Genomic DNA, 23,022 nt, shown 5'->3' on the forward strand with positions numbered 1-23,022 from the left:
TATTCAGTGTTCAGCCTTTTGGACTTCCAGGATAGTACTGGAGTGGTTGTTCAGCAAATCACTGCCCTGAATTAGTGCAGAATTTCTATCCTGTCGTGTTGGTTGATGGTGATGTTTGCAATATCGTGGAACAGATGTGCTGGTAAAATGCATTTCGACCATATCTTTTCAAGTGTTTTAAACAAAAGTGCCTCAATTGTCCATTTTGTGCTGAAGTGGACTGCAAAACAGCTTGTGTGCTTGTTGATGCTTGTTAAAAGCATCCTTCTCAAGAAGGACTGCTGTGACCATTTATCTATTTAACAGCTTATTTAAATCACAAGTGCAGGCTGTGTGTTCTTATAGGGCTAGAGGATGTTAAAGCATGAGCATGGTTTTAATCTGTAAGGCCGTATTTTACCTGAAGATCAATTTAAAATATCTTCAATAAGAAGCCATAGATGTGCATAGCTAACATGTACATTATGAGAGGGTAATTCTGTGGATACAAATATGCAGCTAGCAAGAATTTCTCTTGCTTCTTTCCAGTCCTGTGAGATATTTTTCTCTCTCATGGAAGATATTAGCAGAGTTCTATAAGCTATGAACGCCTGCAACCTTACAGAGCTTTGTTTATGGTACAGTAGGAAAATATTTTGACAATGGATGTTTTAGGATTTTAGCCAATCACCCCAAGGGGTGGCTGATCCTTGTCCAATTAGACTATGAAGAAAAAAGTCTATGAAGGAGTTGTAAAATAATTAAATAAAGGAATCTGGCTGCACAATGCCTGCCTGCTGGATTTCTCTTCTCCTCCCTACCACTGCGGGATACCGTGACTTAATTCAGTTCATGTAACTCAGGTAATCTCCTGCAGCCTGCTCCAGACAGCCAATTTGTACACCATCCTTAACAAACAAACAGAAAAACCAAACCCTAAGCCACAAAAGAAACCCCAAATGAAAAAAAGAAACTTAAAAAGTATTTTGGAAAATGTAAGTAATGAAATAGAAACAGGAAGATGTAGCATGAAAGCAATTAAAATATTTTCAATATATGAAATTGTTTAAAGGAAGGCTTTACCATGGTTTCATGACTTTAGGTTTCAGACTAGAACAGCAATCAGTAGTGTCAGTAATTAGTCCTGTTTTACCAAATGGCTCTCCTTCCTTCATCCAACAGAGTTATTATTGTGTTCTCTCAGTGCAGGTGCTGTTTCATTCTCAGGGTGGGGGAAAGGAGCCAGGCACTGTCTGTATGTTTTAAGAAAAGTTTTCTGGCTAAGTGCAGCACAAACCAGTACCTCCCTGTTGGCTAACACACTGCTCAAATTGAATTTTTAGAGGTTGTGTGCTTTTGATGTGACTCCTTCGGTAGAAAAACATAGCAGTCAAGTTGCAAGGTTGTGCATTTTCAATTCTGAAGTGAAATAAGAAATGGATTTATTGTATAAGAGACTGAAATGTTTGTAATGATCTATAAACAGTTAAAAATTGTCCACATTACTGGATAAGCAAAGCGACATCATGAAAGAGCCTTGCTGGACAGACTGCCACCCTACCATGTTCTGGTTTAGTCTGAGCTTATTTTTACATGCCACTTCATGAGCTGAAAGGTGCCTTTCCCAAAACTAGGTGAGAATTCAAGAGTTCTCACCTCTTTTTATAACTGGCCCACAATGAAAAATGAAGTTATATTAGCAGGTAGGCTCTCTTAATTAGCAGCCTCTAATTAAATTTGTTAAGCATAATTGTATTTGATTGTTCTACTTCTGTATAGTTTTGCCAACAAGCAGAATTGAGTAGTTCCTCCAGCCAGAGCCATCATTCTGCTTCTGCCCAGAGAGAGGCTCAGACTGAACCATTGCTGCTTTGACATCAGAAAAAGCTGGAGGAGCTGTAGTAGGAACTGGGTTTGTTCTATCCAGGAAGGTGAAATGATTGATTACCTGCAGCCTTCAGGCCACGCTGAGAAAGGCTGAGGTGTCTGAGCTAATAAAAACAGCTCAGCCCTGAGGGTTTGCAGGCACACTGCTTCCTTTGTGCAGACCTTGAGCTATAGAGTGCGCTTCTCAGAGTTGCAGCCAAGCCTGCTCTTTTGTTTCCAGTGACTGGTTTGTATCATTAAGAAAAAAAATGCAACCCCCCCTTTGTTTTCTTGTATCATGTTTTCTGTGGTGACAACATGCTGAAATGAAACATCCCTTCCTAAAAATTAAAATAAAAATTTCCCTCTCTGTTTTCTAGTAGTAATTTCAGGTAAGAGGTAAACGAGCTGCAACAAAATTTCATCTGCAGAGTGCCCCTTTAAAGATCATCTTGGTCTTACAGCCTTGCTCTATCACTACCTCAGTCTCTCTCCAAAAAAAACCATCAAAACAGGTCATAAACATGTCTAAAATAGTTGCTCTTGGCCTGTCTAGAAAGTGCATTCTAAATGTTTATTGCTTTTCTAAGGCATCAGTTTTGTTTGCAGAGATGTTAATAACCTGAGTTGTGGATGGAGTGTGATCTTGTTGGTGTGCCCATGGTTCTTACAGTTTACTTCAATCCATCATAACCATCCGTTCTGGAAATGTGTTCTGCTAGCTCCTTTTATTGCCCTGCTCTCTTCCTGTAGGGCATGAGTGAACTATTCAACTTTTCTCTGTTCAACCTCTTAAAACTTTCACTCACCTCACTTCAGCCAGCTCAGGCTTGTTGTCATTTCTGTGGAGTGAAAACAATGAAACTTCATTACGGGGGACAAAACCTTGGATTACTCTAAACCATTAATGGTAACTTAATTAACTTTTATGAGCTCTGTGAGTTTACATCTGCCTTGGCAGTTTTACGGGAGGGTAAACAGGGGACACAGTCTTGCCCAAAACACCACCATTTGTTTTGATTGCATTCAATCCCTGCATTGACTGCTTTCAGCATTCTTTCTATTTATTTATTTATTTGTTTATCTATTTATTTCATGAAGCTCCTAAATCTCTCCTCTGACGTGGCTTGTTCTGCTTTCTCTCCTATTTTACCAGAGTTTTCACAAATAAGAACACTCACATATAAAACAATTCACAACAAATACCAGGAAATTCTGTGCACAGAAAAAAATCCCAAATACACATAGCATAATTCCCAGCTTCCCTTTTGTTCCAGGCAAATAGAATAGCTTCAGTGAATGACTGGGGCATTCATTTGGTGCTTCTCTCTGCTCTTACCTGGTGTGACTCTGCTACCATTGAGTTGTCAAAGACTTAACACCTAAAGAATGATGTTTCCATTTCATGTTTCTCATGGTCCTTCCAAGAAAAAGGTCTGATTTTAGCAAAATAAATTCTGTTTGTGGTTAGAAAACAGCCAATCCTGGCATAGTCCGGTGTTACCTTTCTGGGCTGATATGTAACCTGTTCATCTTCAAGAGGACATATCCCCTCCATCTGGCAAGCTCACCTTCCTTCCCTTTTTTTTTTTCTTTCTTCTAGAGAAACCTCCCACATGTCTTTGTAGTCAGAGTAGAAAGAATTTGTATAACATAATAAACTCATGTCTTTGGTCCCAGGTGTAATCCCTGAGGCCTTTCAGGGCACTCCTTTGCTAGAAATACAGAGCAGGAGGTGTCTGTCCCTTTTCCCAGTCTCTTGTGTCTGTGTGCATTGACACATAAAAAGTAAAATGAGAACAAATGCCCTGAAATGTGGCCGTTCTGTTCTCTGTCACCAGTTGCTAATAACTTTTTATTGTATATGGTAGCTGCTTCAAGTGTGGGGTTTAGCATTTGTTTGTAGAAAACCTTCATTTCTCCATCTGTCCTATAAAAGATTGAGATGCTCTGAACTCCTGTGCTGCTCTTCTCTTTTTTTACCTCTCAGTGAGGTGTTATCCTCAGATGAAATAGTCTAATCAGAGCTGGTGGCCATATTCAAGCCAATCCCAGGCTGTGTATCTTGATCTTTGAAGACCCTCAGTATAGCCACAGAAAACAGAAGTAAAAAGGCACATGATGAGACAATAATCAGTTGTATTTGCATATTTCCTCTTAAATACTTAATCAGCATTTACTTGTTAATAACAATGAGCAATTAATTGTTTATTTAGACCAACTTTTAAAATGTTGTGTTGCTTCCTGCATGAAAGGAAATAATTTAAAAGCCACTATGGGGTCAGCCTACTGCTATTCAGCATATTTATCTTTGCCTTTAGTTTGGGGTAAAAGTGCTGCTTCTGTGTAGAGGCCACAAATCTTTTTTGTGCTTCCTGTTGCAGAATGTTTATTACACAAGCAGTCAGCAGCTCCACGTGGGTGTTCTGAGCCCCACTATCGACGATGATGACAACAGATGCCTGGTGGATGTGAACAGCAGGCCCAGGCTCATTGAATGCAATTATGCCAAAGCCAAGAGAATGAAGCTTTACTGGCAATTTACTCAGGTAATTCTTACCCAGCAGACATTTCAGAAAGTTTTAAGTCTCTGTTTCTGTGTCTGAAGTGTGAGTAATCTGTTTACTAATGGAACAGGACCAGATTTATCCTTGCTTTCTTTGCACAGAGCCAGGAAGCTGGTGTTTAGATTTGATTCCAATGTCAGCTACCTCAGTAGGGTACAAAACTTGTATTATATTTTCTGAGTTCACCATGAATAACTTTTTTCTAAAGCAGAGTACTGTTATGGGGGAAAAAAAGGGTTATTTCAGTGGAGTCAAATGCAAAGTAACCTATTTAGGAACAAGGAACAGAAATCTTTTTGTTTGTGTTTTTTAGAAGCAGCAACTCAGAAAAGGGGGAGTGGATCATTGGTGATAACAGCCTCATAATGAGCTAGTTCTGCAGTTTCTTTCTTCAAAAGGCTACAAAAGGCTAATGCTTTTATACATGAGTGTGAGAGATGCAGAAAGGCTCAAGGAAAGGCTGTGAGAGGTGGTTTCACAGTGATGAGAAATGCTGACAGGACACTAAGGCCAGGCCTGGTGACCCCCTTCATAACTGATTTAGAAACATAAGGGAGAACTGTAAAGAAGCCACAGAAGTTCTGGGGCTAGAAAAGATGCTCCACCACGTAACACTTACGGAGATCACTCTGGTTTAGCTAAGAGGAAGTGTCAAGGTGACTCAAGGCATCTCAGTGTTTCCACAGAGGGATATAGATTATCCTGAAGACAAAACAGGTTCCAATGGTTGGAAGCTAAAGACAGTCAAATTCTGTTTTTCAAAGAAAGACAAGTTTTTCCTAAGGTGAGTTTAACACAATGGAACTTTGCCAGGTCAGGTACTGGCACGCTGGTGAATCAATGAAATGAAATTACATTATTCTCTAAAACAAGTGCATGATTTAGCTTCTGGGGGAAATGTCATAGCTAGTGTGAGTTTGCCTGGTCTCACAGCTGCTCCTCTGCAGTTTTGAGTCAACAAATCTAGTTGTGTGCTCCAGCCCACAGGCTGAGGCTAACCATTAAGGTAACTTTTTTCCTGCGTTGAATTTTTCTGTAACATCCACGTGGGTTTGCAAATATATTTTCTGTCAAGTCATTATCAATATACTTTAGGACCTTGTTAATACAGTTTAGCATCAATCTTGGTGCAGACAGTATCTGGACACTAATCAGTAAAGCACAATATTAGCTTATTTTGTATTTATACTTGAAAGACATCCAGGTCTTTGAGAGGTAGCTCTCAAGCAGCAGACCTTACATCCCTAAATTGGCCCCTCAAGGTCAAAGTTTTGATTATGCCTTCTCACAAATTTTAACACTAGTCTTCTCATGAGGAGGGGCCCTCACTGTGTCCATCTCTGCACTTGATCTTTTGTACCATTTCTAAAAACTATAATTAACACTGAAGAGTATTTTGGTAACATTTTAGCATGGTCCACCTATCCAGTGATTGCTCTGTATACCCCAAAGTTTTGATGACAGTTAATGGTTTCTGCTCCAGGATACTGCTGCTATTTGGTAACACTGATTATGTTAGAGCTCATTGGGGGGCAGCAGTAGAAGGCCTTGATAATTTAGCTATTAGAAGCTTTAAAAATGGGATTTAGCAGCATTAGGTTTGTTGCAATTCCATGTTCCAGAGACAGTCTCTCAGTGAAAGTGCAGCACTGGTAAAGTTGACTATATGGACTCTCTCTTCCTTCTACAGAGGAACTTCTCCCAAGGAGAAGTGAAAACTAATTGGTTGTTTCTTTATGATAAATTAAGAGACAAATGAAATAATTAAATTTTTTCTGTTCAAAAAGGATTTTGTTAATACCCAATACAATTAAAATGTCATTATTGCTCAACATACTGCCTGGTACTCAGCCCTGGGTATGCTCAGTAAGGTAGAGGAAAGTTAATGAATGTAATCAAGGCTTGCCAACATCAACTGATGAACTCCATTGGAAATGCTCCCATTTAGTCTGGTGAAAACATGTTTGTGTGACTACCTTGGAAGCTCTCTCTCTGAAAAGATTCCTTTTTTTATTACTTTTTCAAGGCTCTTAAAAGGTATTTTTTTTCCGTCTTGTGCAGAGAGCAGAACTACTGTGAGTATCAGGATTGTAAGCATTGATGCTTACATGGTCTTGAAATTTGTAAAATAATAATTAAAATGTAGATGCTGGTTGTAGCTTTTTTGTAGCACTTTCCTTTAGCTGGAAGTATGCTTTGACTTCTCTGGATTCTTGAGCCATTCCACGAGAATGTCTGATGGTATAGGTAAGTAAAAATACAGCAGCGCAAGTGGAGAATTGACTCAGAAAGGGAACAGGAAACAGACTGACCACCCAAACCAGGATAAACCAATTGAACTAGATTGCCTTGACCAGGACAAAAATCATTATATTCCCTGCTTTACAGACATTTATGTTAAATCAGTTTGAATGAGGAAACACTATAATCTGAGAGGCACCACAGTAGTCTGTGGTGGGACATGAACAGCAGTCTGGTCGATAGAAAACTGTACAGCTGTTTTAAAATATTCTTCAGGTAACATTTTCCTCCTCCTCCTCCTTTGTACTGTGTAATGATGAGCTAATTCCATATGACAGGAGTAGAAGATGGGGTTATCCTCAATTAGAGGACTCCTCGCTTTTGTAGATCTATTAAAAGAATTATTTATTTAATTACTAAATCACATCTTCTAGATCAGAAGTGTGTGTATACACATATATATATGCTTGTGCCTATATCTCAAACTTGATTTCTTTTTGGGGGGGGGCTTTTTGGTTGGTTTGGGGATTTGCTGCTGTTGTTAATTTATCTTTTCCTGTGGTTTTAAAATTTTCAATTTCCTGGCTTTCTTCAGTTGCAGACAGCTGGAGTCAGGCAGCCAGATGCCCACTGCTACTTTGTGGACAAAACTGTGGTTTGATGGGCAGGCACTTGGAGAGAATCAGCACCTCTGGTATCTTTGTCCTGTACAGAAACTTGCATTGAGCATTCAAAGCTTGTAGTATGTGTTTGTATCATCAGGATCTATCTGAGCACATTTCCATGCTCCACAGTTTTGTACAGCTGCCAAATGCAATGAGACCCAATAAAATGTAGGCTTTGGTGGCATTCTTGCTTCCAAAGCTTCTTCAAGTGTTTATAACAGTAATTATGTCAAATTATGTAAATTAGCCCAGGAAAGGCTCCCATCAACTGGGTAGTGTTGAAGAATTTTATTGTTCAGGCTGTTTGTCAAGTCTTCTCTTAGGGAAATGTTTGTTTTGGAAATACTTTTATGCTGGAAAGCCTTCTAGTTGTTTGACAGCTCACCTACTTCAGTCTGTCTGACCAATTTTTCATTTAATCAGAACAAAATTAGAGCTTGTAGCAAAAAAATGGTAAGTGATCAGAAGCTAGACAAGGGAGAGAGGATAGAGACAAGAATTACATGGTAGTAAAACAAATTTTACTGAAATATTACTTGAAACATGATCTCAAGGAAGCTGTTTTGGCATCATGAAGTGTGAGGAAAGCAAAAACTCAGGCTGTGAGCTGGTTTTGGCGAGGAGCAGGTGCAAACACTGCTGGCAGCAGCAGCAGCTCCCCTGGACCCAAGGGCTGGCACAAAGCACCAGCTCAGCAGCACTTGTCACTGTCCCTGTGCTCAGTGAAGCTGCTGGGGCTGCTGCAGTGATGGTGGTACATGGTCTGGTGGGTGGCAGAGAAGGGGCCATGAGCTGTGGGAGATGGAGGCCAGAGCACCTGGACAGGTGCTTGTGGCCAACCTGATATGGTTAGGTTTGTTCATGGTCTGCAGAAGCAGTATATTCTCAGGGCTGCAATCAAGTTTTTTGGAGGGCAAATCCCAAATTCTGGTGATTTTAAGAAGTCTCTCAGTCTCCAGTCTGATTTCTCACGTTTATTGCTGATGGAGAGTCAGTTGCCTGCCCTGCAAGTGAAATTTGTCTCTACACACCTCACCTGAGTTGCAGCAGATCGGTTTAGAACGTTCACTTACCACGTGTTTGGGCTCCTCCAGAGGCATAGCAGAGGCAAAAGGAGGAAGTTGTTCTGTAATTACTCTTTATCTTGAATTATCTTCCTGTTTCTGTTTAGCTGGACAGGAATGTGACTTTGCCATATTAACCAGATGAGCCTGACTCTCACTTTTTACTTTTGTGAGAAATGCAACAGGGGAGAGCTCTGTGTAAAAAGAGGCAAAAGAGAAGACACAAGGCTGAGCTAAAAACTTGAGATTAATCACTTACAGCTGTTCCATACTTAGTTAACTTAAGTAATTTCAGCTCCCAGGGTGATTGCTATAGAAAGGTAGGAAGAGTCTGCATCTATAGGGATGGACACTCACCTCATCCTTCATGGGAGGGAGAGGATGGGCAGGGCCTGCTCTCAGCACTGTCCTGTTCCTCTGATAACATTGCTTGTGTATGGTGTGGAGAATGGTGATTCTAGTCACTGCTGAAGGTTTCCACAGGTTGTCTTCCCATTCATAAATGTTTGGAGGGGGTGGTTTATGCCATCCCCAGATGCTGTAAATAAAATTTGTTGCTGACAGCTGTAGTTACAATATGTATTTCCTAAATATCTAGTAGGAATTGCTTTGGAAGGAAAAGGGAAGACAGACAAGCAAATTAATTACTGAGTTATTGCAAGTATTCCACAGATAAATATGATGATTTAGATCTTATTTAAATAGGTATTAGGTAATAGATAAGGAGAATACTTCATTTAGCTGTATAAAGAAAGACTAGACCTTAAAATTACTGAATTTACATCTTGTTCCTCCTGCAGGCTTTGGCCTTTCAATTCCTTTTACCCACCTTCATGTAATGAAAATAAAGGATGTGCAGTACAACGTTACCCCCCGCCACATCCCAGAGAAGTACAGGAATGCAGGCTGCGTGGCAGGATTAAACTGGTGGGCTGGGAAGCAAGCAGAGAATCTCTGTACCAATTTCAGATGCCCCCTTGCTGAGCACACAGAGTGCAGAAGCAGAGCCCAACACCACTAAACAGCAGCCTAATTCTAATGTCCACTCCTGTTTTCATCCCATCCATTAGCCAAGGGCATCAGCGTACATGAGGGATTCATCTCAGAAGAGCTGTGTGTGTCTAAGGGAACAGTGGCCCCCAATCAACTTCATGAGATTCTTCCATTATGAGAGCCACAGGCTGGAAAAACAGCATCATTAATTTATCAAGAGTTTGGATTTATGTGGTATTTCTAACCACAAAGGATGCAAATACTCTCAATATGTCTTTGTAGTTTAAGACATGCTGTACTGCTGTAGAGCTTTGTAATTAGGCAGTGCTGTTTGCCTGGCAGCTCAGAACAGAAAGGAATGGTGATCCTGTTAAAAGAGATAGAGACTTTGATCCTGCAGGAGAAATATAAAGAAAAACAGAACATAATTACTCAATTAAATGAGCCAATAGACTAGGTTAAGCCCTGTATTTTTAGTGAGGCTGTCTTGATTTTTAAGTAACCAGTGTTGCCAAGTGTGAAGCTTTGAACCTCAGACACAAAAGAGCACTTCCACAAGCCCCAGGGGCCCCAGTCTGGTGTTGGTGTAGGGGTCCAGAACATCAGCAGCATTTCTATATTTAGGTATTCTTTGCCCATTTTATGATCCAATATTGGCCCAGCTTGCCTCGACTTAATATTTGAACTAACTGGGTAACTGCACAAGGTGTTATAGCTGGAGGACAAGCAAGCTGAACCATTGTTCTGCTTAGACATGAGAAAACAATAGTTAATATTTCAATTTTCATTTACTCTAGTAAATTTGTCCCTAAGTCATGTGTAACTTAATATTCTTGTCATATTTTAATATGACAATATTAATTTCAAAAAAGGTGTATTAAAATATTTCTTTTTTATTCACCATGTCTTACTATAAGCCTATAAACATTTTAGTACCATTTATGCAGAATGGAATTGACAAGTACAAAAATCTGAATGCATACAGGCTTTCTCCATTTTGAATACTTGACTTCAACTTAAATATGAAAATGTATATGCAAAAAACATGCACAAAAAAATTAGATACCAGTATTACTACGCAGTATCGTGTTTTAACAACTTGTGTTAGATTTGCTTGGCAATTATTGCTAACTGATATTAAATTTACTTGGTAATTATTGCTGTAGCTAGTGGTAACCAAAATTTCATTGTTTCAGTTTAGTCTTCTGTTTGGAGTAATTTTCTAGTAGCAAGTTTTAATCTTTGCAAATTGGGTGTAGAACTTGCCAGCTAGAAAGTTTGTGTGAAATACAGCAGTAGAATGAGCTTTTAGTGGATGCATTTCAAATCTTTTCTAGCATATCACATTATGCAGTATTTACTCTCCTGAGGACTACATTTAAGCTCCAAAGACACTTGTGCTGAATTAATTTAGAAGAAAGTTAACACATACCCATGTTTTTCCTTCAAAACAGATACCCTATTTGCATATTTTAGCATCTCATTTTAAATGCCACATTTATTTACAAAGAAATTATTTGTTCTAGTTGCACATGATTCTTCCTAATTTCAGCTGTCCGGATAGGCTGCATCCAAAAATCGCAGATGACAGCTGCTGACAAGGCACTGCATGGCATTGTTGTGTCAGGCACGCAAAACAATGACCAAATCCAGAAGGTCTCCTACAACTGGAGTGATAACCAGCACTCACCAAATGAAATGTGTGAGTTTCAGGAAATCTGAGCTCTGCTTTTGGTTCCTCCTTTGCATTACTGCACCAATCGCTGCTTGTGTTCTGCATTCCTCAGCTGTGGGAGAGATGGAAGGAGTTTTGCCATTATTATTTCTAACTTTGCAGCTGAAAACAAAACCCTGTCCCAATCAAGTCAGTAAAAGTTGCATCTTTAGTCCCAATGGAGACAAAAGCAGTATATATGTAAGCAAGATTTGGCCACCACACAACAGTCTACAGTCTGAGATGAGAAGATGAGAAAAATCTTCCCTTGGAAGTCAAATAAATCAGGATGAAAAAAACTGACAAGAAAAGAGGGTTTGCTATTCAGTGAAATGATCAGGATGTCAAGCCTGGTGTCCTGAACCGAAAAGTGATGACGCTCAGTATACCAGACAAAAAAAATAATCTATTTTCATTACTGTCTGAGTAAACTGCACAATGTCTGTGCTGCAGCAGTAAGGACATTCCCAATATCAGTTATAATCAGATTTGTGTGGTTAGTAGGGAAAAAGCCATTTTTGATCCGAGTCCCAAAGAGCCCAGCCTAAATTCCCATGTTGGAATATGCAGATCAGTTGTAATACTGGTACAAATTCATTTCCTAATTTTCTTCACTTGGCACTCAATTTATTTCTTAGTCTCTAGAGACTAGTTTAATCATAAGCATATAATGATAATTCAAGTAGTTCTGTTTCTGGATTAAAATGCATTAAGCCTCCTTCATATGGAGCATTCAGATTAGAAAACTTAGATTAATTAAATACAACACACATACAAAAGAAATAAAATTGTCATTCAGTATTTTTGTTTTGCAAGGGAGTTATTTCTCACAAACAATCTCATCTAAACCCCATAAATCTTTGGAAATCTGTTAACATGTCTTGGGGAAAATATAAAAATCTCTGGTTTCCTAATTGTGCTGAGAGGAGTTTCTTGTTTATCTGGCTGAAGATGAGTAGCTAGGTATAACCTATGCTAAGACTGGTAAATAACAATGTGAAGTTGCATTCTTCACATCATCAGTTTTCCATCTGTGCTACGTTAGAACAATATTTTCATCCATAGGGAGAAAAAGAGAAAGAATAAGGCAGTGAGGTGCTCCTAGGCATGAACTACAGCTGCAACATGTGGTTGTCTATAGGTTTGGACCCCACACTACCAGCAAGACACTGAGATGCTGGAATTGTCCAGAGAAGGGCAACAGAGCTGGTGAAGAGTCTGGAGCACAAGGCTGAGGGAGATGGGGGTGTTTAGCCTGGAAAAAAGGAGGCTCGGGGGGGCCTTATTGCTCTGTGTGAAAGGAGGCTGTAGCCAGATTGGTGTTGGTCTCTTTTACCAGTGATGGATGAGAGGAAATGGCCTCAAGTTGTGCCAGGGCAGGTTTAGACTGGATATCAGGAAAAATTTCTTCACTGGAGGGTTGTCAAGCCTAGGAATAGGCTGCCCAGGGAAGTGGTGGAGTCACCATTCCTGGAGGTATTTAAAAGACACGTGGAAGTGGCACTTAGGGACATGGTTTGGTTTGGTTTGGTTTGGTTATAGACGTGACAGTGTGGAAATAATGGTTGAATGGTTGAACTCAATGATCTAAAAGGTCTTTTGCCACTTAAACACTTCTGTAATTGATAACAAAGGCAAAACCTAGGGATACACAATTTGCTGCATGACAGATCACAAAATTAATTAACTAGATTAATTACCTCATCTTGAACACTGCCCCAGGCAATGGGCAGTACTTGCTGTTTCGCAGGAATTAGCTCTGTTCTGAGCCAGCAGTTCATTGTAAGAGCAGGAGGAAGATTCCCTTCTTGACCCCTGATGTGCTCTCTTCAAGAAGATTGAGGCTTGATTTGTCCGAATGATCATCTCAGCATGCCTAAAAAGAGTTATCAGCACTCTTAAAATTAATTCAGCCCATCAGAAACATCCAGTCAGTCACTGAACATTGATGGCTGAGACAATGAAGTCAACAGTTTTCCTATACTCTCATAAATCACAATAGTTGTTGGAAATTTTTAATCTAACACTTTTTTCCTTAGAAGTTTTGTTTACCAGTTCCTCACTGCTTTTCACAGGTATTTGTACTTTTGAACACTAAAGGCAGGTCCCACTAATTTTCACTCCCCTCCTAAGCCAAGTCCTGGGTTTTTTTCGTTACTGTATTTTGTAATTCCACACCATCTGAATATTCCATCACACTTCAAAACATCTTTGTTGCCTTTCTCTGTCTTACACTTTAAACATCTCAAAGCAAGCCTAGATCAAGGCAGATAACTCAAGCCTGAGTTGTTTGCAGAAATCATTTATATGTAATCTCAGAATGAAAGAGAAAAAGGTAACTTTTCTGAGCTTTTCACAAAATGCATTAGTAAAACATGCAAATAAAGCAAATGTCTCCAGCACTCCTGTCTTTTTCCTGATTGTATCAAAATACTGTTTCACTACACAGGCAGCTACTGCCTGGCACAATCAATGATAAGAAGGATTGTTTAAAAATCTGGTTTTTGGTTAGAGAAAAATTACCCTGCAGAAAATATTAGACAAAGCATTAATTTGTATATTTTCTATAGGTCAAGTCTCACTCCAGAGGTGTTTACACAGGATTTACTTATATCCAACTCTTCTCCTAGTAGAGGGAGCATAAAATGTAGCAGTTGTTGTTGTTGTTGTGAACTTACAGAGTTTAGAAACGCATCTTAAGTTCTAATTTAAACTTGGACCACTAAGTAGCTAGTGAGCACTGAATTTGGTGGGTTCTGCACATACAGTTTTCTGAATGCTACCAAGCAGGACAGCAGGCAGTTTAGGGCAAAGGAAGACAAATGGGAGACAAATATGAACATCATCCCTTGCCAGCATGCATCTCTGCAGCTTCCTCCATTAAGGTCTCAAAAAGGCAATTTATTTCTAAGTGACCCATCCTGTTACTGGTTACTCAGGACAGCTGTGGTCAGAAAAGCCATGCATCCATCCTCCTCATGAACCCAGTTTTTCCTTTTCCACAAAGGACTTGCTGGGTAGTCCTGGCTCTCAGAAGAACAACACAACACATCATCATCTGGATTTGCTGCCAAATAAAAACCAAACAATGCATTCAGCTGTGAATTCTGCATTTAGCCGTAATTATCAGGACTATGTATGGATAAAGGATTCCCTTTTTAATCTGCTTTCCATCCTACCACACCCACATCCCCCTCCCTGGAAACAGAGTTCAATAATTAATTCCAAAAATCACATCATATACCTACAATACTTGTTTCTGCAGATGTTTTTCTAGCATGTCAGGAAGATTCCCTGGCCAGTGCTGATATAATAATGATTCATGTTTAGTTTCTGAAAAATACTTCTAGTCTGGCTAATGAATTCTACTCCAAAACTTCCATTTTCTTAGTCTTATCCCAATTTTCTGTAGTAAAACACATTTCCAGCTATCATATCCTGAAGAGCTTCTTGGTATTTTAGTGAAGAATTAAATTATTTTTAAGGTATTATTTTCTTAATCTTGCTATTCACAGGACTGCACTCTGTTATTAATCTGTGATGAAACTTTGTATATATGTGGAGAAATGTTAGTGATAGGTATAAATTCCCACACTCCATTTCTGATTTTTATGCTGTATCTCTCTAATTCGTTTTCTATTCCAGTTACATTCTCTGTGTGAAGCTGCATTTCCTTGTGCCAGGTTTAATTGCTTTTGTTTTAATACCTTAATTAACGGTATTGTGTATTTCTACATCCTGGAGAGAGTAAGCAAATCAGACCATTCAATCTAGAGTAAACAAAACAGAAAATGATTGCACAGACCACTAGTTACTAAAACCTGGTCTGGACACACAGATGAGGCTGCATCATTCGATTTGTCACAGCTGCACTACTAAAAATTTGTTGCAACATTATGAAAATGTAGCATTTATGATCATGTAAAACCTGAGCACTCACTCAGATGTCTTGGGAGAGGAATGAGGCAAAATCATGATGTAGACATTAAAGTGGTGCAACTGTTGAATGATGTGTCTAATCCCACTGCCAGAGGATGCCTCACAGTATTTACACACTGAGTACCAGCAAGTGGATCTAAGTGCTTGGGTGGCTACCTGACAACAGAACCTGAGTGCAGGAGGAGGAAAAATAATTGCGTTTTCCTTAAGAAATGGTTTGGCTGATCCCTATTATAACACCATTTAAGTTTACGTTGTATGTAGTAATTAGTTTTGTTTAGTATTGGAAACAAATTCACATTTTAAGTGTATCTTGTAAAAATTCTCATTTGCTTATCTACCCTGTAAATAAATATCTAAATAGCTGAACAGACAACAATACACTATTTTAATATATAACCCTGCTGTATGTGATACTTCATATACACAAAAGCAGTTAAATGCACCTCATTTTCACAGTAGTCATATAAAATATATTAGGAAGCACATCTTTGAGTAAGAGCAGCTAACAATATACTTCAATGAGAAATACTTCAATTGAAATAGTTCAAATTAATTGATGAAATATTTGAACAACAAAAGATATGTTATGGAGCCTGCTTTATTTACAGCATACCTGTTAGACAAAGAGTTGGAAAATTTGTCACACTGGTTTGGATTCAAGGAGTTAATCAGTTACCTCTGTATTATCTATATCTATACCCTTTATGCAGCTAAAAAGCAGAAAATCTAAACTGAATAACATCATCCAATATTTCCAAGCAATGGGCAATACTGAAAATACATTAATTACTGGATGGGAAAAATTATTCCCTTCTTCCTGTGAACACTTTCTTACTGCTTCAACATCCATACAGAAGTGAATCACACAGAGGAAAAAAGACCCTGTAAAAATGGAGTAATTTTCTTTAGGATTAAATTTGGTGTACTAACAGTCACTGAAAATTTACCCCAGTATTCTGGGGAAATGCAGGAGGATATCAAGTGTTCTGTTTGGAGTGGAGATTATCTCTGTCTCATACATCTCACCATAATTCTTTGATTCAAATGTGTCAAAGCAACAGTGAAGATGAGAGTTTCTGCCTCAAAGGCAGAGTGAACATGTAAATATTTGAGGTCACTGATTGAGGTCCAAATAGAAAATTAATAGACTAGAGAATGCAACGATCTATAAAGTATATGTGATATGAGGCTGGATATACTTATTAACCTTTTAAGACCTTTCTCTGAAATATCCATGTTTAGGCAAGCAGGTAAGAGCATGGTTTTCTCTTTTAGGTAGAATAATATGAGTTTTAATGTGATGAGCAAAAAGCAGGTTTAAACCTGTAAGGAAAAGTGTTCACTTTAGAGTAACTCCTTAAAAATAGCTGCCAGACTGATTTTCAGTAATGCTGCCAACCTCCAGTGCTCATTTTACATCCCTCATTTCTACAAGTGATCAGGTCTTTTAAAGTGATCGGGTTTGGTAACTGTGCATCCAGCACCCCTAATAAACCAAAAGAAAACCCATAGAACAGTTCAGCAAAAACAGTCTAATTACTTTGCACAACTTGGTACTGCAAGGGTTTGCAGGCACATCAAACAGTGTTCTTAAGTGCCATATTATTGGATAAATTCTGCTTTAGGGGAAGACTGGGAAGGAAACCCCTTACACACAGTAGAAATGCAGCAAGTACAGTAACTCTAAAGGAAGCCAAAAGCACTGCTTTCCACTCTGTGTAGCAGGATGTTGACTTGAGATAGTGTTAACATTAAAAGTACACTTATGAAGCACTCCATCAGTTTTCTGTGTGTCTGAGTACCAGCAGGAGCTGAGAACACTTGTGCTTCTCACAGGAATTCCTTCCATTTGCTTTGCAAAAACCATGCAGTTTTCAGTCAAACTTGTTAGTGCTGATATGTTCTGTCTATTTTTCGCAGAATAGTTCACCTGGATGCTTATTTATCCTCTTGAGACTCCTACTGCCATTGAGCTGCCTCTCACCACCAGTGATCTTATTCCTAATTCTGTTCAATTGCACAGAATTCCTCTTGAAACTTGTTTCAGCCTACAGAATTATGTTTAATGTCTCATGATTAAAGACATTATCCTAGGCTAGCAATTTTTTGCCTTTAAATTGGAAAATAGAGGTCTTGCCTAGAATGGGGAAAGGAACCCAGATGGGCAACTCGCCTTTCACTGAGCCTGAAGTGTAGGAACACAATAAACCATTTTGCCAAGCACACAGTAAAACCCAGTTATGACAGCTTTATACAAGTTTGGCTGAATTCTTACCAAAAAAAAAAAAGGCAAAAAATAATTAACTTAAAGGACACCTTTGCCTGCATTTGTCTTTAGGGTTCCAAATTCTAATGATGAAAACAGACTGAAGAAACCATTCAGGAATGCTGTAATTTGGAGGCCAAGCCAGCTAGAAGAGCAAAATACAGTGTTAGCTTTTGCTGCCTCAGTCCTGCCTGCTCACTTCACTGGAGTTTCTCAGTTCACATGCTTTAATCCTTACACAGCTCACTAGTTCAGGCCTTGCAACCTGTATTAGGGGCACTGTCAGCAGCCCAGGGCTGACAGGACAATACCACTGTCCCAGGCTTGTATTGGGCATATGAAGGGATGAAAAAAAATGCAGTTAAATAGAAAAATAACAGGAAATTTTAAGTAAGTAGCATACAAACTTTCCTCCCTGTACTTCAGAGCAATTTTTTCACTTATATGCTTGCTGAAAGGAACTAAAGCTGTGTACACTGCATCCTCTGTGAGGGCTGAGGCAGTGGCTCTGCACAGGCTTCACATCTCTTAGAAACAGAACAACTTAGCTCCTAACAGGGCTTGAGCCTTCATGTTTCTCTTTCGTGGTTAAAAAAAGCACATTTTGCCAAAAGCATCTGGGCTCCCTACAACACTCAGTTCACACATATTAGCCACTACTTAACTTGGGTGTCTCTTTTATATTCCATGCAGCAGCTCCAATGTACTCAAGCAGGGTGGTTTTCAGTAGCCAATGCAGAGCACTTTCCACACATCAAAAAGAGCTTCCTTGGCTTTTTATCTCCCAATTCACTTGTTTCTGTTAAACAGAAGCCAGATTTCACACCAGGGCACATCAGAAAGAGTGAAGGAGTGTAAGGGGGCTTTTTTATATGCTTTTCTTGTTTCTTCCTTGTTTTGTTTCTCCTTAGGAGTGGCTTACACTTTATTTGTGTAGCTGCCTGTATTAAAGTGTTTCTCATGAATACATTTACTGTAACACCTGGGTCTGCTCTACAAGATTTAGAATAAAGGAAAAAACATCATCTCCACTGTGAAAATTCTCCTTCCTCTACCCCCAAATCCACATGGCATTTGGGCCCATTCAAATGAAGGAAACCCTTGACCACTGAAACAAATGGGAATTAGGCAGAAAAATTCCAATTCTGCATGGTAGTCTTTAAATCTTAGTGCTGTGCCTCCCTCTGCCTCACAGAGCTCCAAGTGCCATGCTTCACAAAAAATGGAGAGAAGGAATTCTGTGCCTCCCCTTATGCCAGTAAGTTAGAAATGACAGGAGAAGCCTAAAGGTGCCATGCAGAGAGTCATTCCCCTGATTCCCAGAAATCAGGGAAGCAATGGACCCGAACAAGTTAGTTTTCTAACAAGACAAGGTGGGACAGCCTTCCTCAGCTTCCAGTGCAGGATCTGAGCTGAGGATGTCTCAGACACTGAAACTGGGATGAGGGGCAACCAATAAATGAAAGATACAGAGCTAATTTACATAGCTAACAGCAACACAAGCTCCTCCAGCATCAGTTGGAAACACAAGGAAGTTAATCTCGATTTTGGGTTTAGGCAGAAACACCTGTAAACTGTAATTCCCAATTCCCAGGGAGCTGACTGGGTGCCATGGAACACTGAGTCCATGCAGTGGAAAAACCACACTCCACAGCTTTCATCAAGAATAGAAAGGGCTATGTTATTCTAGAAGAAAACAAGATAACTGTTCCTTTCACAATGAGAAAATATCCATTTCCTCTGACTCTTACATGTGAATAACCTAGTTCAGAGCTCATTAAATTAACTTGGAGAAGAAAAAAAAAATCAACCTCACTACAATGATCTCTAGAAGGCCAAAGTAACCAGGGGAGTGAGGGGATGAGAATGGAGGGAGTGGATGTAGGGTGAGTATCTGGGATAAGAGAACAAATAGCATATAATAAAGCTTTGATAAATTTTTCAACCTAGTTTCTTCAAGTTTCTTGTATGTCATGCAGTTTTATTGCTTTTGGGTAGTTTGGAGTTTAGGCTCCCACCAGACACCCAAATTTAACTGCTGTTATTAATACAAATGCCAATAACCATTATACAGCTGGGGGGAAATACAGTTCAGTCAGCATTTCATCATGGAGGTGTATTAAAATGCCTCTGCAAGCCTGTCTGTCTACTGAAGTAATCAGTGGAAATTCTATCAAGGCTGCACATAGACCTACCAGGAGGCTTTAAGGGAGCCTCATGTTTTGAATTTTTGTGGATTATTCTAGAAATGGTCCCTCTTACCCAAAGCTATTTAAAATGTGGAACTTTCAAACCTTATTCTTTATTTCATTAGCCAGGCCCAAAAAATTCTTTTAGAAGTCACTTCTTAGAGAAAGTACTTGCTAAGCATTACTGGTGGGATGGGAGGAGACCCCCAGCCACCTGTCTGAATGAAGCAGAACCTGTACTGAATGGCACAAGCTGCCCTTGTCTGGGGAACAGCCTGCTCTGAGACAGCACACAGCCCTTCTAGGAGGTTTATACCAGCATCCTTGTGAATAGAACAGAAGTCTTTCCCACTTATGACTTTATAATGCAAGGTATAACACAGACTTCAAAAAAAACTATGAGGTGGTGGGTTTTTGGATGGGGTTGGGTGTTTGGTTTGGGTTTTTTACAGCAACTATTTTTTTTCCTATGGTACAAATAAGCAATTTAAATGCTTCTGCTCTTTCCATACTTCAGGTGTACTAATCTCTACTGACTACATTCTTTGATTTGCAGATTTAGCCAGTAATTCTCTACACAAGTCCAAGATACTTTAGAGAAAGCCACTTTCAGACTTCTGTGCAATTCCTCTACTCTATGTATCTTCGAAGAAACCTCCCAGACACTAATGTGTACAAGTTATTTATTGCCTTCTTTAGACAGGCGAGAGGAGGAAAGAACCAACTGAAAACAGATTTAAAGGGGGAAAAAATGTGATTTATGCATGACAATTTAATTGTAATTGAGGGCTGTAGTTAACTGTGTGGTAGCAGTGATTTAAAGCTTGATGCAACTCAAAAGTGAAGGCAGGGCTTTAATAAGGCAGCATTAAGCTAGGAATTGAACAGAATCAATACTGAGGATTAGCAACAACAATTATAAAAGACATTTAAGTATTCAAGGAATAAACAATTTTTTTCATTTTTTCCTTTATACAGCACACCCCTGGCCAAAATCCTAGTTCTCTTTTGACTTTAGTGTTCAGAAGGGCAACAAAGCCACAAAATTAGGGAACTGAAGCAACCAGGAAAGCTTTGGCTCATGGTTAAGATGCATGGCTTGAAACACAGCTCAATTCCAGGAATCCCATTTGCTGAAATGGAAACCAGGCAATTGAGACTATTGCAAACTGCTTTAGAGATTAAACCAGCCTGTGACAAAGGAACCTTCATTCCAAATCCAGCGCTTATCTTGTCTCTAACTGGAACGTTTTTCACAGTAGACAGACACTGGAATGTTCTATCATTTATATTACCCCACAGTAGCAATGTAACAAGTTCACAATGTTTAACCCTAACACTTCCTTTTCTTTTTTTCCCCCCATCTTTAAAGGGAGGTCCTATCCAGAACCGAAAATCCAAGCGCTGCCTGGAATTGCAGGAAAACAATGAAAATGAGTTTGGATTTCAACTGGTCCTTCAGAAGTGCACTGGACAGCGCTGGTCCATCACAAATGTCCTGAGAAGCTTGTCATCATAGCAGACTAAATTTTGTACCCATTTCTTTTGCTACTGTGTAGCAAGTACTGCATTGTCGACTGCTGTACTGTATTCCTCTCTCTCCCCATCCCCCCAGTTCCTTCTCGCCTCTTTTTTGTCTCTGATTTTATTTTGTGAGTGCGTGGAAATAGGGTTTGTGGGCTGGAAATAAGATGTTTTTATTTCACAATGTTTTCATGACATTTATAGAGACGCTGAATGACAGGTGACGGGTAGGCTATCCTAAAATATTTTACAACTGTAAATAGGAAGCAAATGGAGAATATTTATAACTCAAACTTTTATTGAATAAAAAAAGTCCAAACACTATTACTGTCTAGCTGTCTCCATGGAAATCCATTTGGAGGTTAAGTGCTGGTTTCATTGCTTTCATTAACCCAAGCCTGACCTCGGCATGTTTTTGCAGAGCATCAGAATTCTCTAGACCTGTGATAGAAAGTTCTACCTGCACACCAGTAGTTACAGTGAGGCAGGATTTTCTCCATTCTCCCTCTCCAGCGATCTGTCTAGGCCACTGTAGCTACTGGTGTGCAAATATGGGGGGAAGGGGTGGTGTGTGGAGGTATATAATATGCCCCCAGGTATTTTTCCTCTCCAGTACCACTAAGTAAAACCCCAGAGAGAACCCCAGGGCTCAAGTGAGATGGGGAAGGGAATTTGTTAAAAAGAAGAGGAAAAAAGCTACAAGAGAAAAGCAGCAGCTACTGGAAGAAAAATAAAATATAAACCCTGACATTACTCAGTGGGTTGGCCTCCATTTCATTTCCTTCCAATTCTTCATTGTTCTTACAACTCCTTTTTTTAAATGCACTTGTTCCCTGGCTACCACAGACTTGGCTCCATCGAAGAGAAAAAGGTATGAATTCACTTTGCCTTTCTCCCTGCCTTGAAAGAAGTGTGAATGCAATTCCATATCACTTCATCTCAGCTAAGACTGGTGAGGAGAGAAAATTTGATGAGGTAAACCAGAACACTGGGATTACTGGAGTCTGTTTCCAGCTGCTTTTATTTGTATGTAAATTCCTTCTCTTTTATTACTCTCTTTGTTCTTTTGACTCTGTTTGCTACCTTAAGCAACAGTCCTAACCTGTTTTGGAGCTGGTTATGTGCCACACTGTCTTTTACAGGCTGGCTTCACATACAGGATCAGCTCACAGCATTGTCTCCTGGGGCTCTTCAATAAGTCTTGTGGTACATTAATTTTAGGTATTCTGCTATATATATTTACCATATAGACAGATGCATAATTACCATACATCTGCTTCTCAAAGAGAAAAACCCTGAGCCAACAATAGGAGAAAAGTCACAAAGATGGAGATGGGCTGAACACCTGTCCTTTGACCGACCTTGGAGGCCCCTCAGCCCTGTTTGAGTAATAACAAATCACATTAAAATTGGAATAAGAATGCAGAGCCATTTTGAGCAGAACTGAATTCAGCCATTCCAGATAAATGAGGAAGAAACTGCATGTTCAGACAGAGGAAAAGCACAGAACACATGCAGAGTGGCAGGAGACAAACTGAGCTTCCTTCCAGCAGAGATAACCAAGACTTCAGTGCATGGAGATGCAGCCATAAGGAAAAACCAAATGATATGGATCAAACCAGTCTCCTCTTGATTTCCCCAGGCTTGCTGCTGTGGGCCTTCAACTTTTTGGTCTGGGCATGTTTTTATTTATGAGCACTAGAGGGAGATACCTGCCAAAGGCTTGACAAAAGTGAAAGGAAGGTGCTGAGCTCTGAAGAGTTTTATTTCATGCCCAAATGAGTATCCTGTGTCTAGAATCTGCCCAGAGAAGATAGAAATTACTCCCTATCACATTGCAGCAGTGTGCTGATGGTCACTGCCAAGTGAAAAAAAAAAACAAACCAAGACACACCACACTTAAGTGAACCTCATCACGGTGCCAGACCATAGAATGGGTTGGGTTGGAAGGGATCTTAAAGATCTCTAGATCCATCCCCCCTGCCATGGGCAGGGACACCTTCCACTATCCC

General features: G+C 39.5%; 1 protein-coding gene and 1 long non-coding RNA gene across 4 annotated transcripts in view; one reads left to right on the top strand and one right to left on the bottom strand.

The window, feature by feature from the left end:
- Window positions 1-21,334, top strand: part of GALNT18 (polypeptide N-acetylgalactosaminyltransferase 18) — a 207,314-nt gene extending 185,980 nt beyond the window's left edge. For 2 of the 3 annotated variants that reach the window (XM_039552644.1, XM_039552643.1), the window contains exons 11-12: window positions 4,230-4,394; window positions 20,859-21,334. In XM_039552644.1, the coding sequence (XP_039408578.1) occupies window positions 4,230-4,394; window positions 20,859-21,005 (312 nt within the window). In that variant the 3' untranslated portion in view covers window positions 21,006-21,334. The remainder of the gene's footprint in view (window positions 1-4,229; window positions 4,395-20,858) is intronic. The other variant, XM_039552645.1, reaches the window with a different exon arrangement.
- LOC109145441 lies at window positions 8,410-12,876 on the bottom strand. The gene is made up of 4 exons (XR_005602006.1): window positions 12,790-12,876; window positions 11,066-11,162; window positions 8,740-8,920; window positions 8,410-8,576 (listed from the first exon to the last, which is right to left on the bottom strand). It is a non-coding gene; the product is annotated as an uncharacterized LOC109145441 (long non-coding RNA).
- Window positions 21,335-23,022: the final 1,688 nt, after the last annotated feature.

Source organism: Corvus cornix, chromosome 5 (assembly GCF_000738735.6).
Source record: "Corvus cornix cornix isolate S_Up_H32 chromosome 5, ASM73873v5, whole genome shotgun sequence".
Taxonomy (NCBI): domain Eukaryota; kingdom Metazoa; phylum Chordata; class Aves; order Passeriformes; family Corvidae; genus Corvus; species Corvus cornix.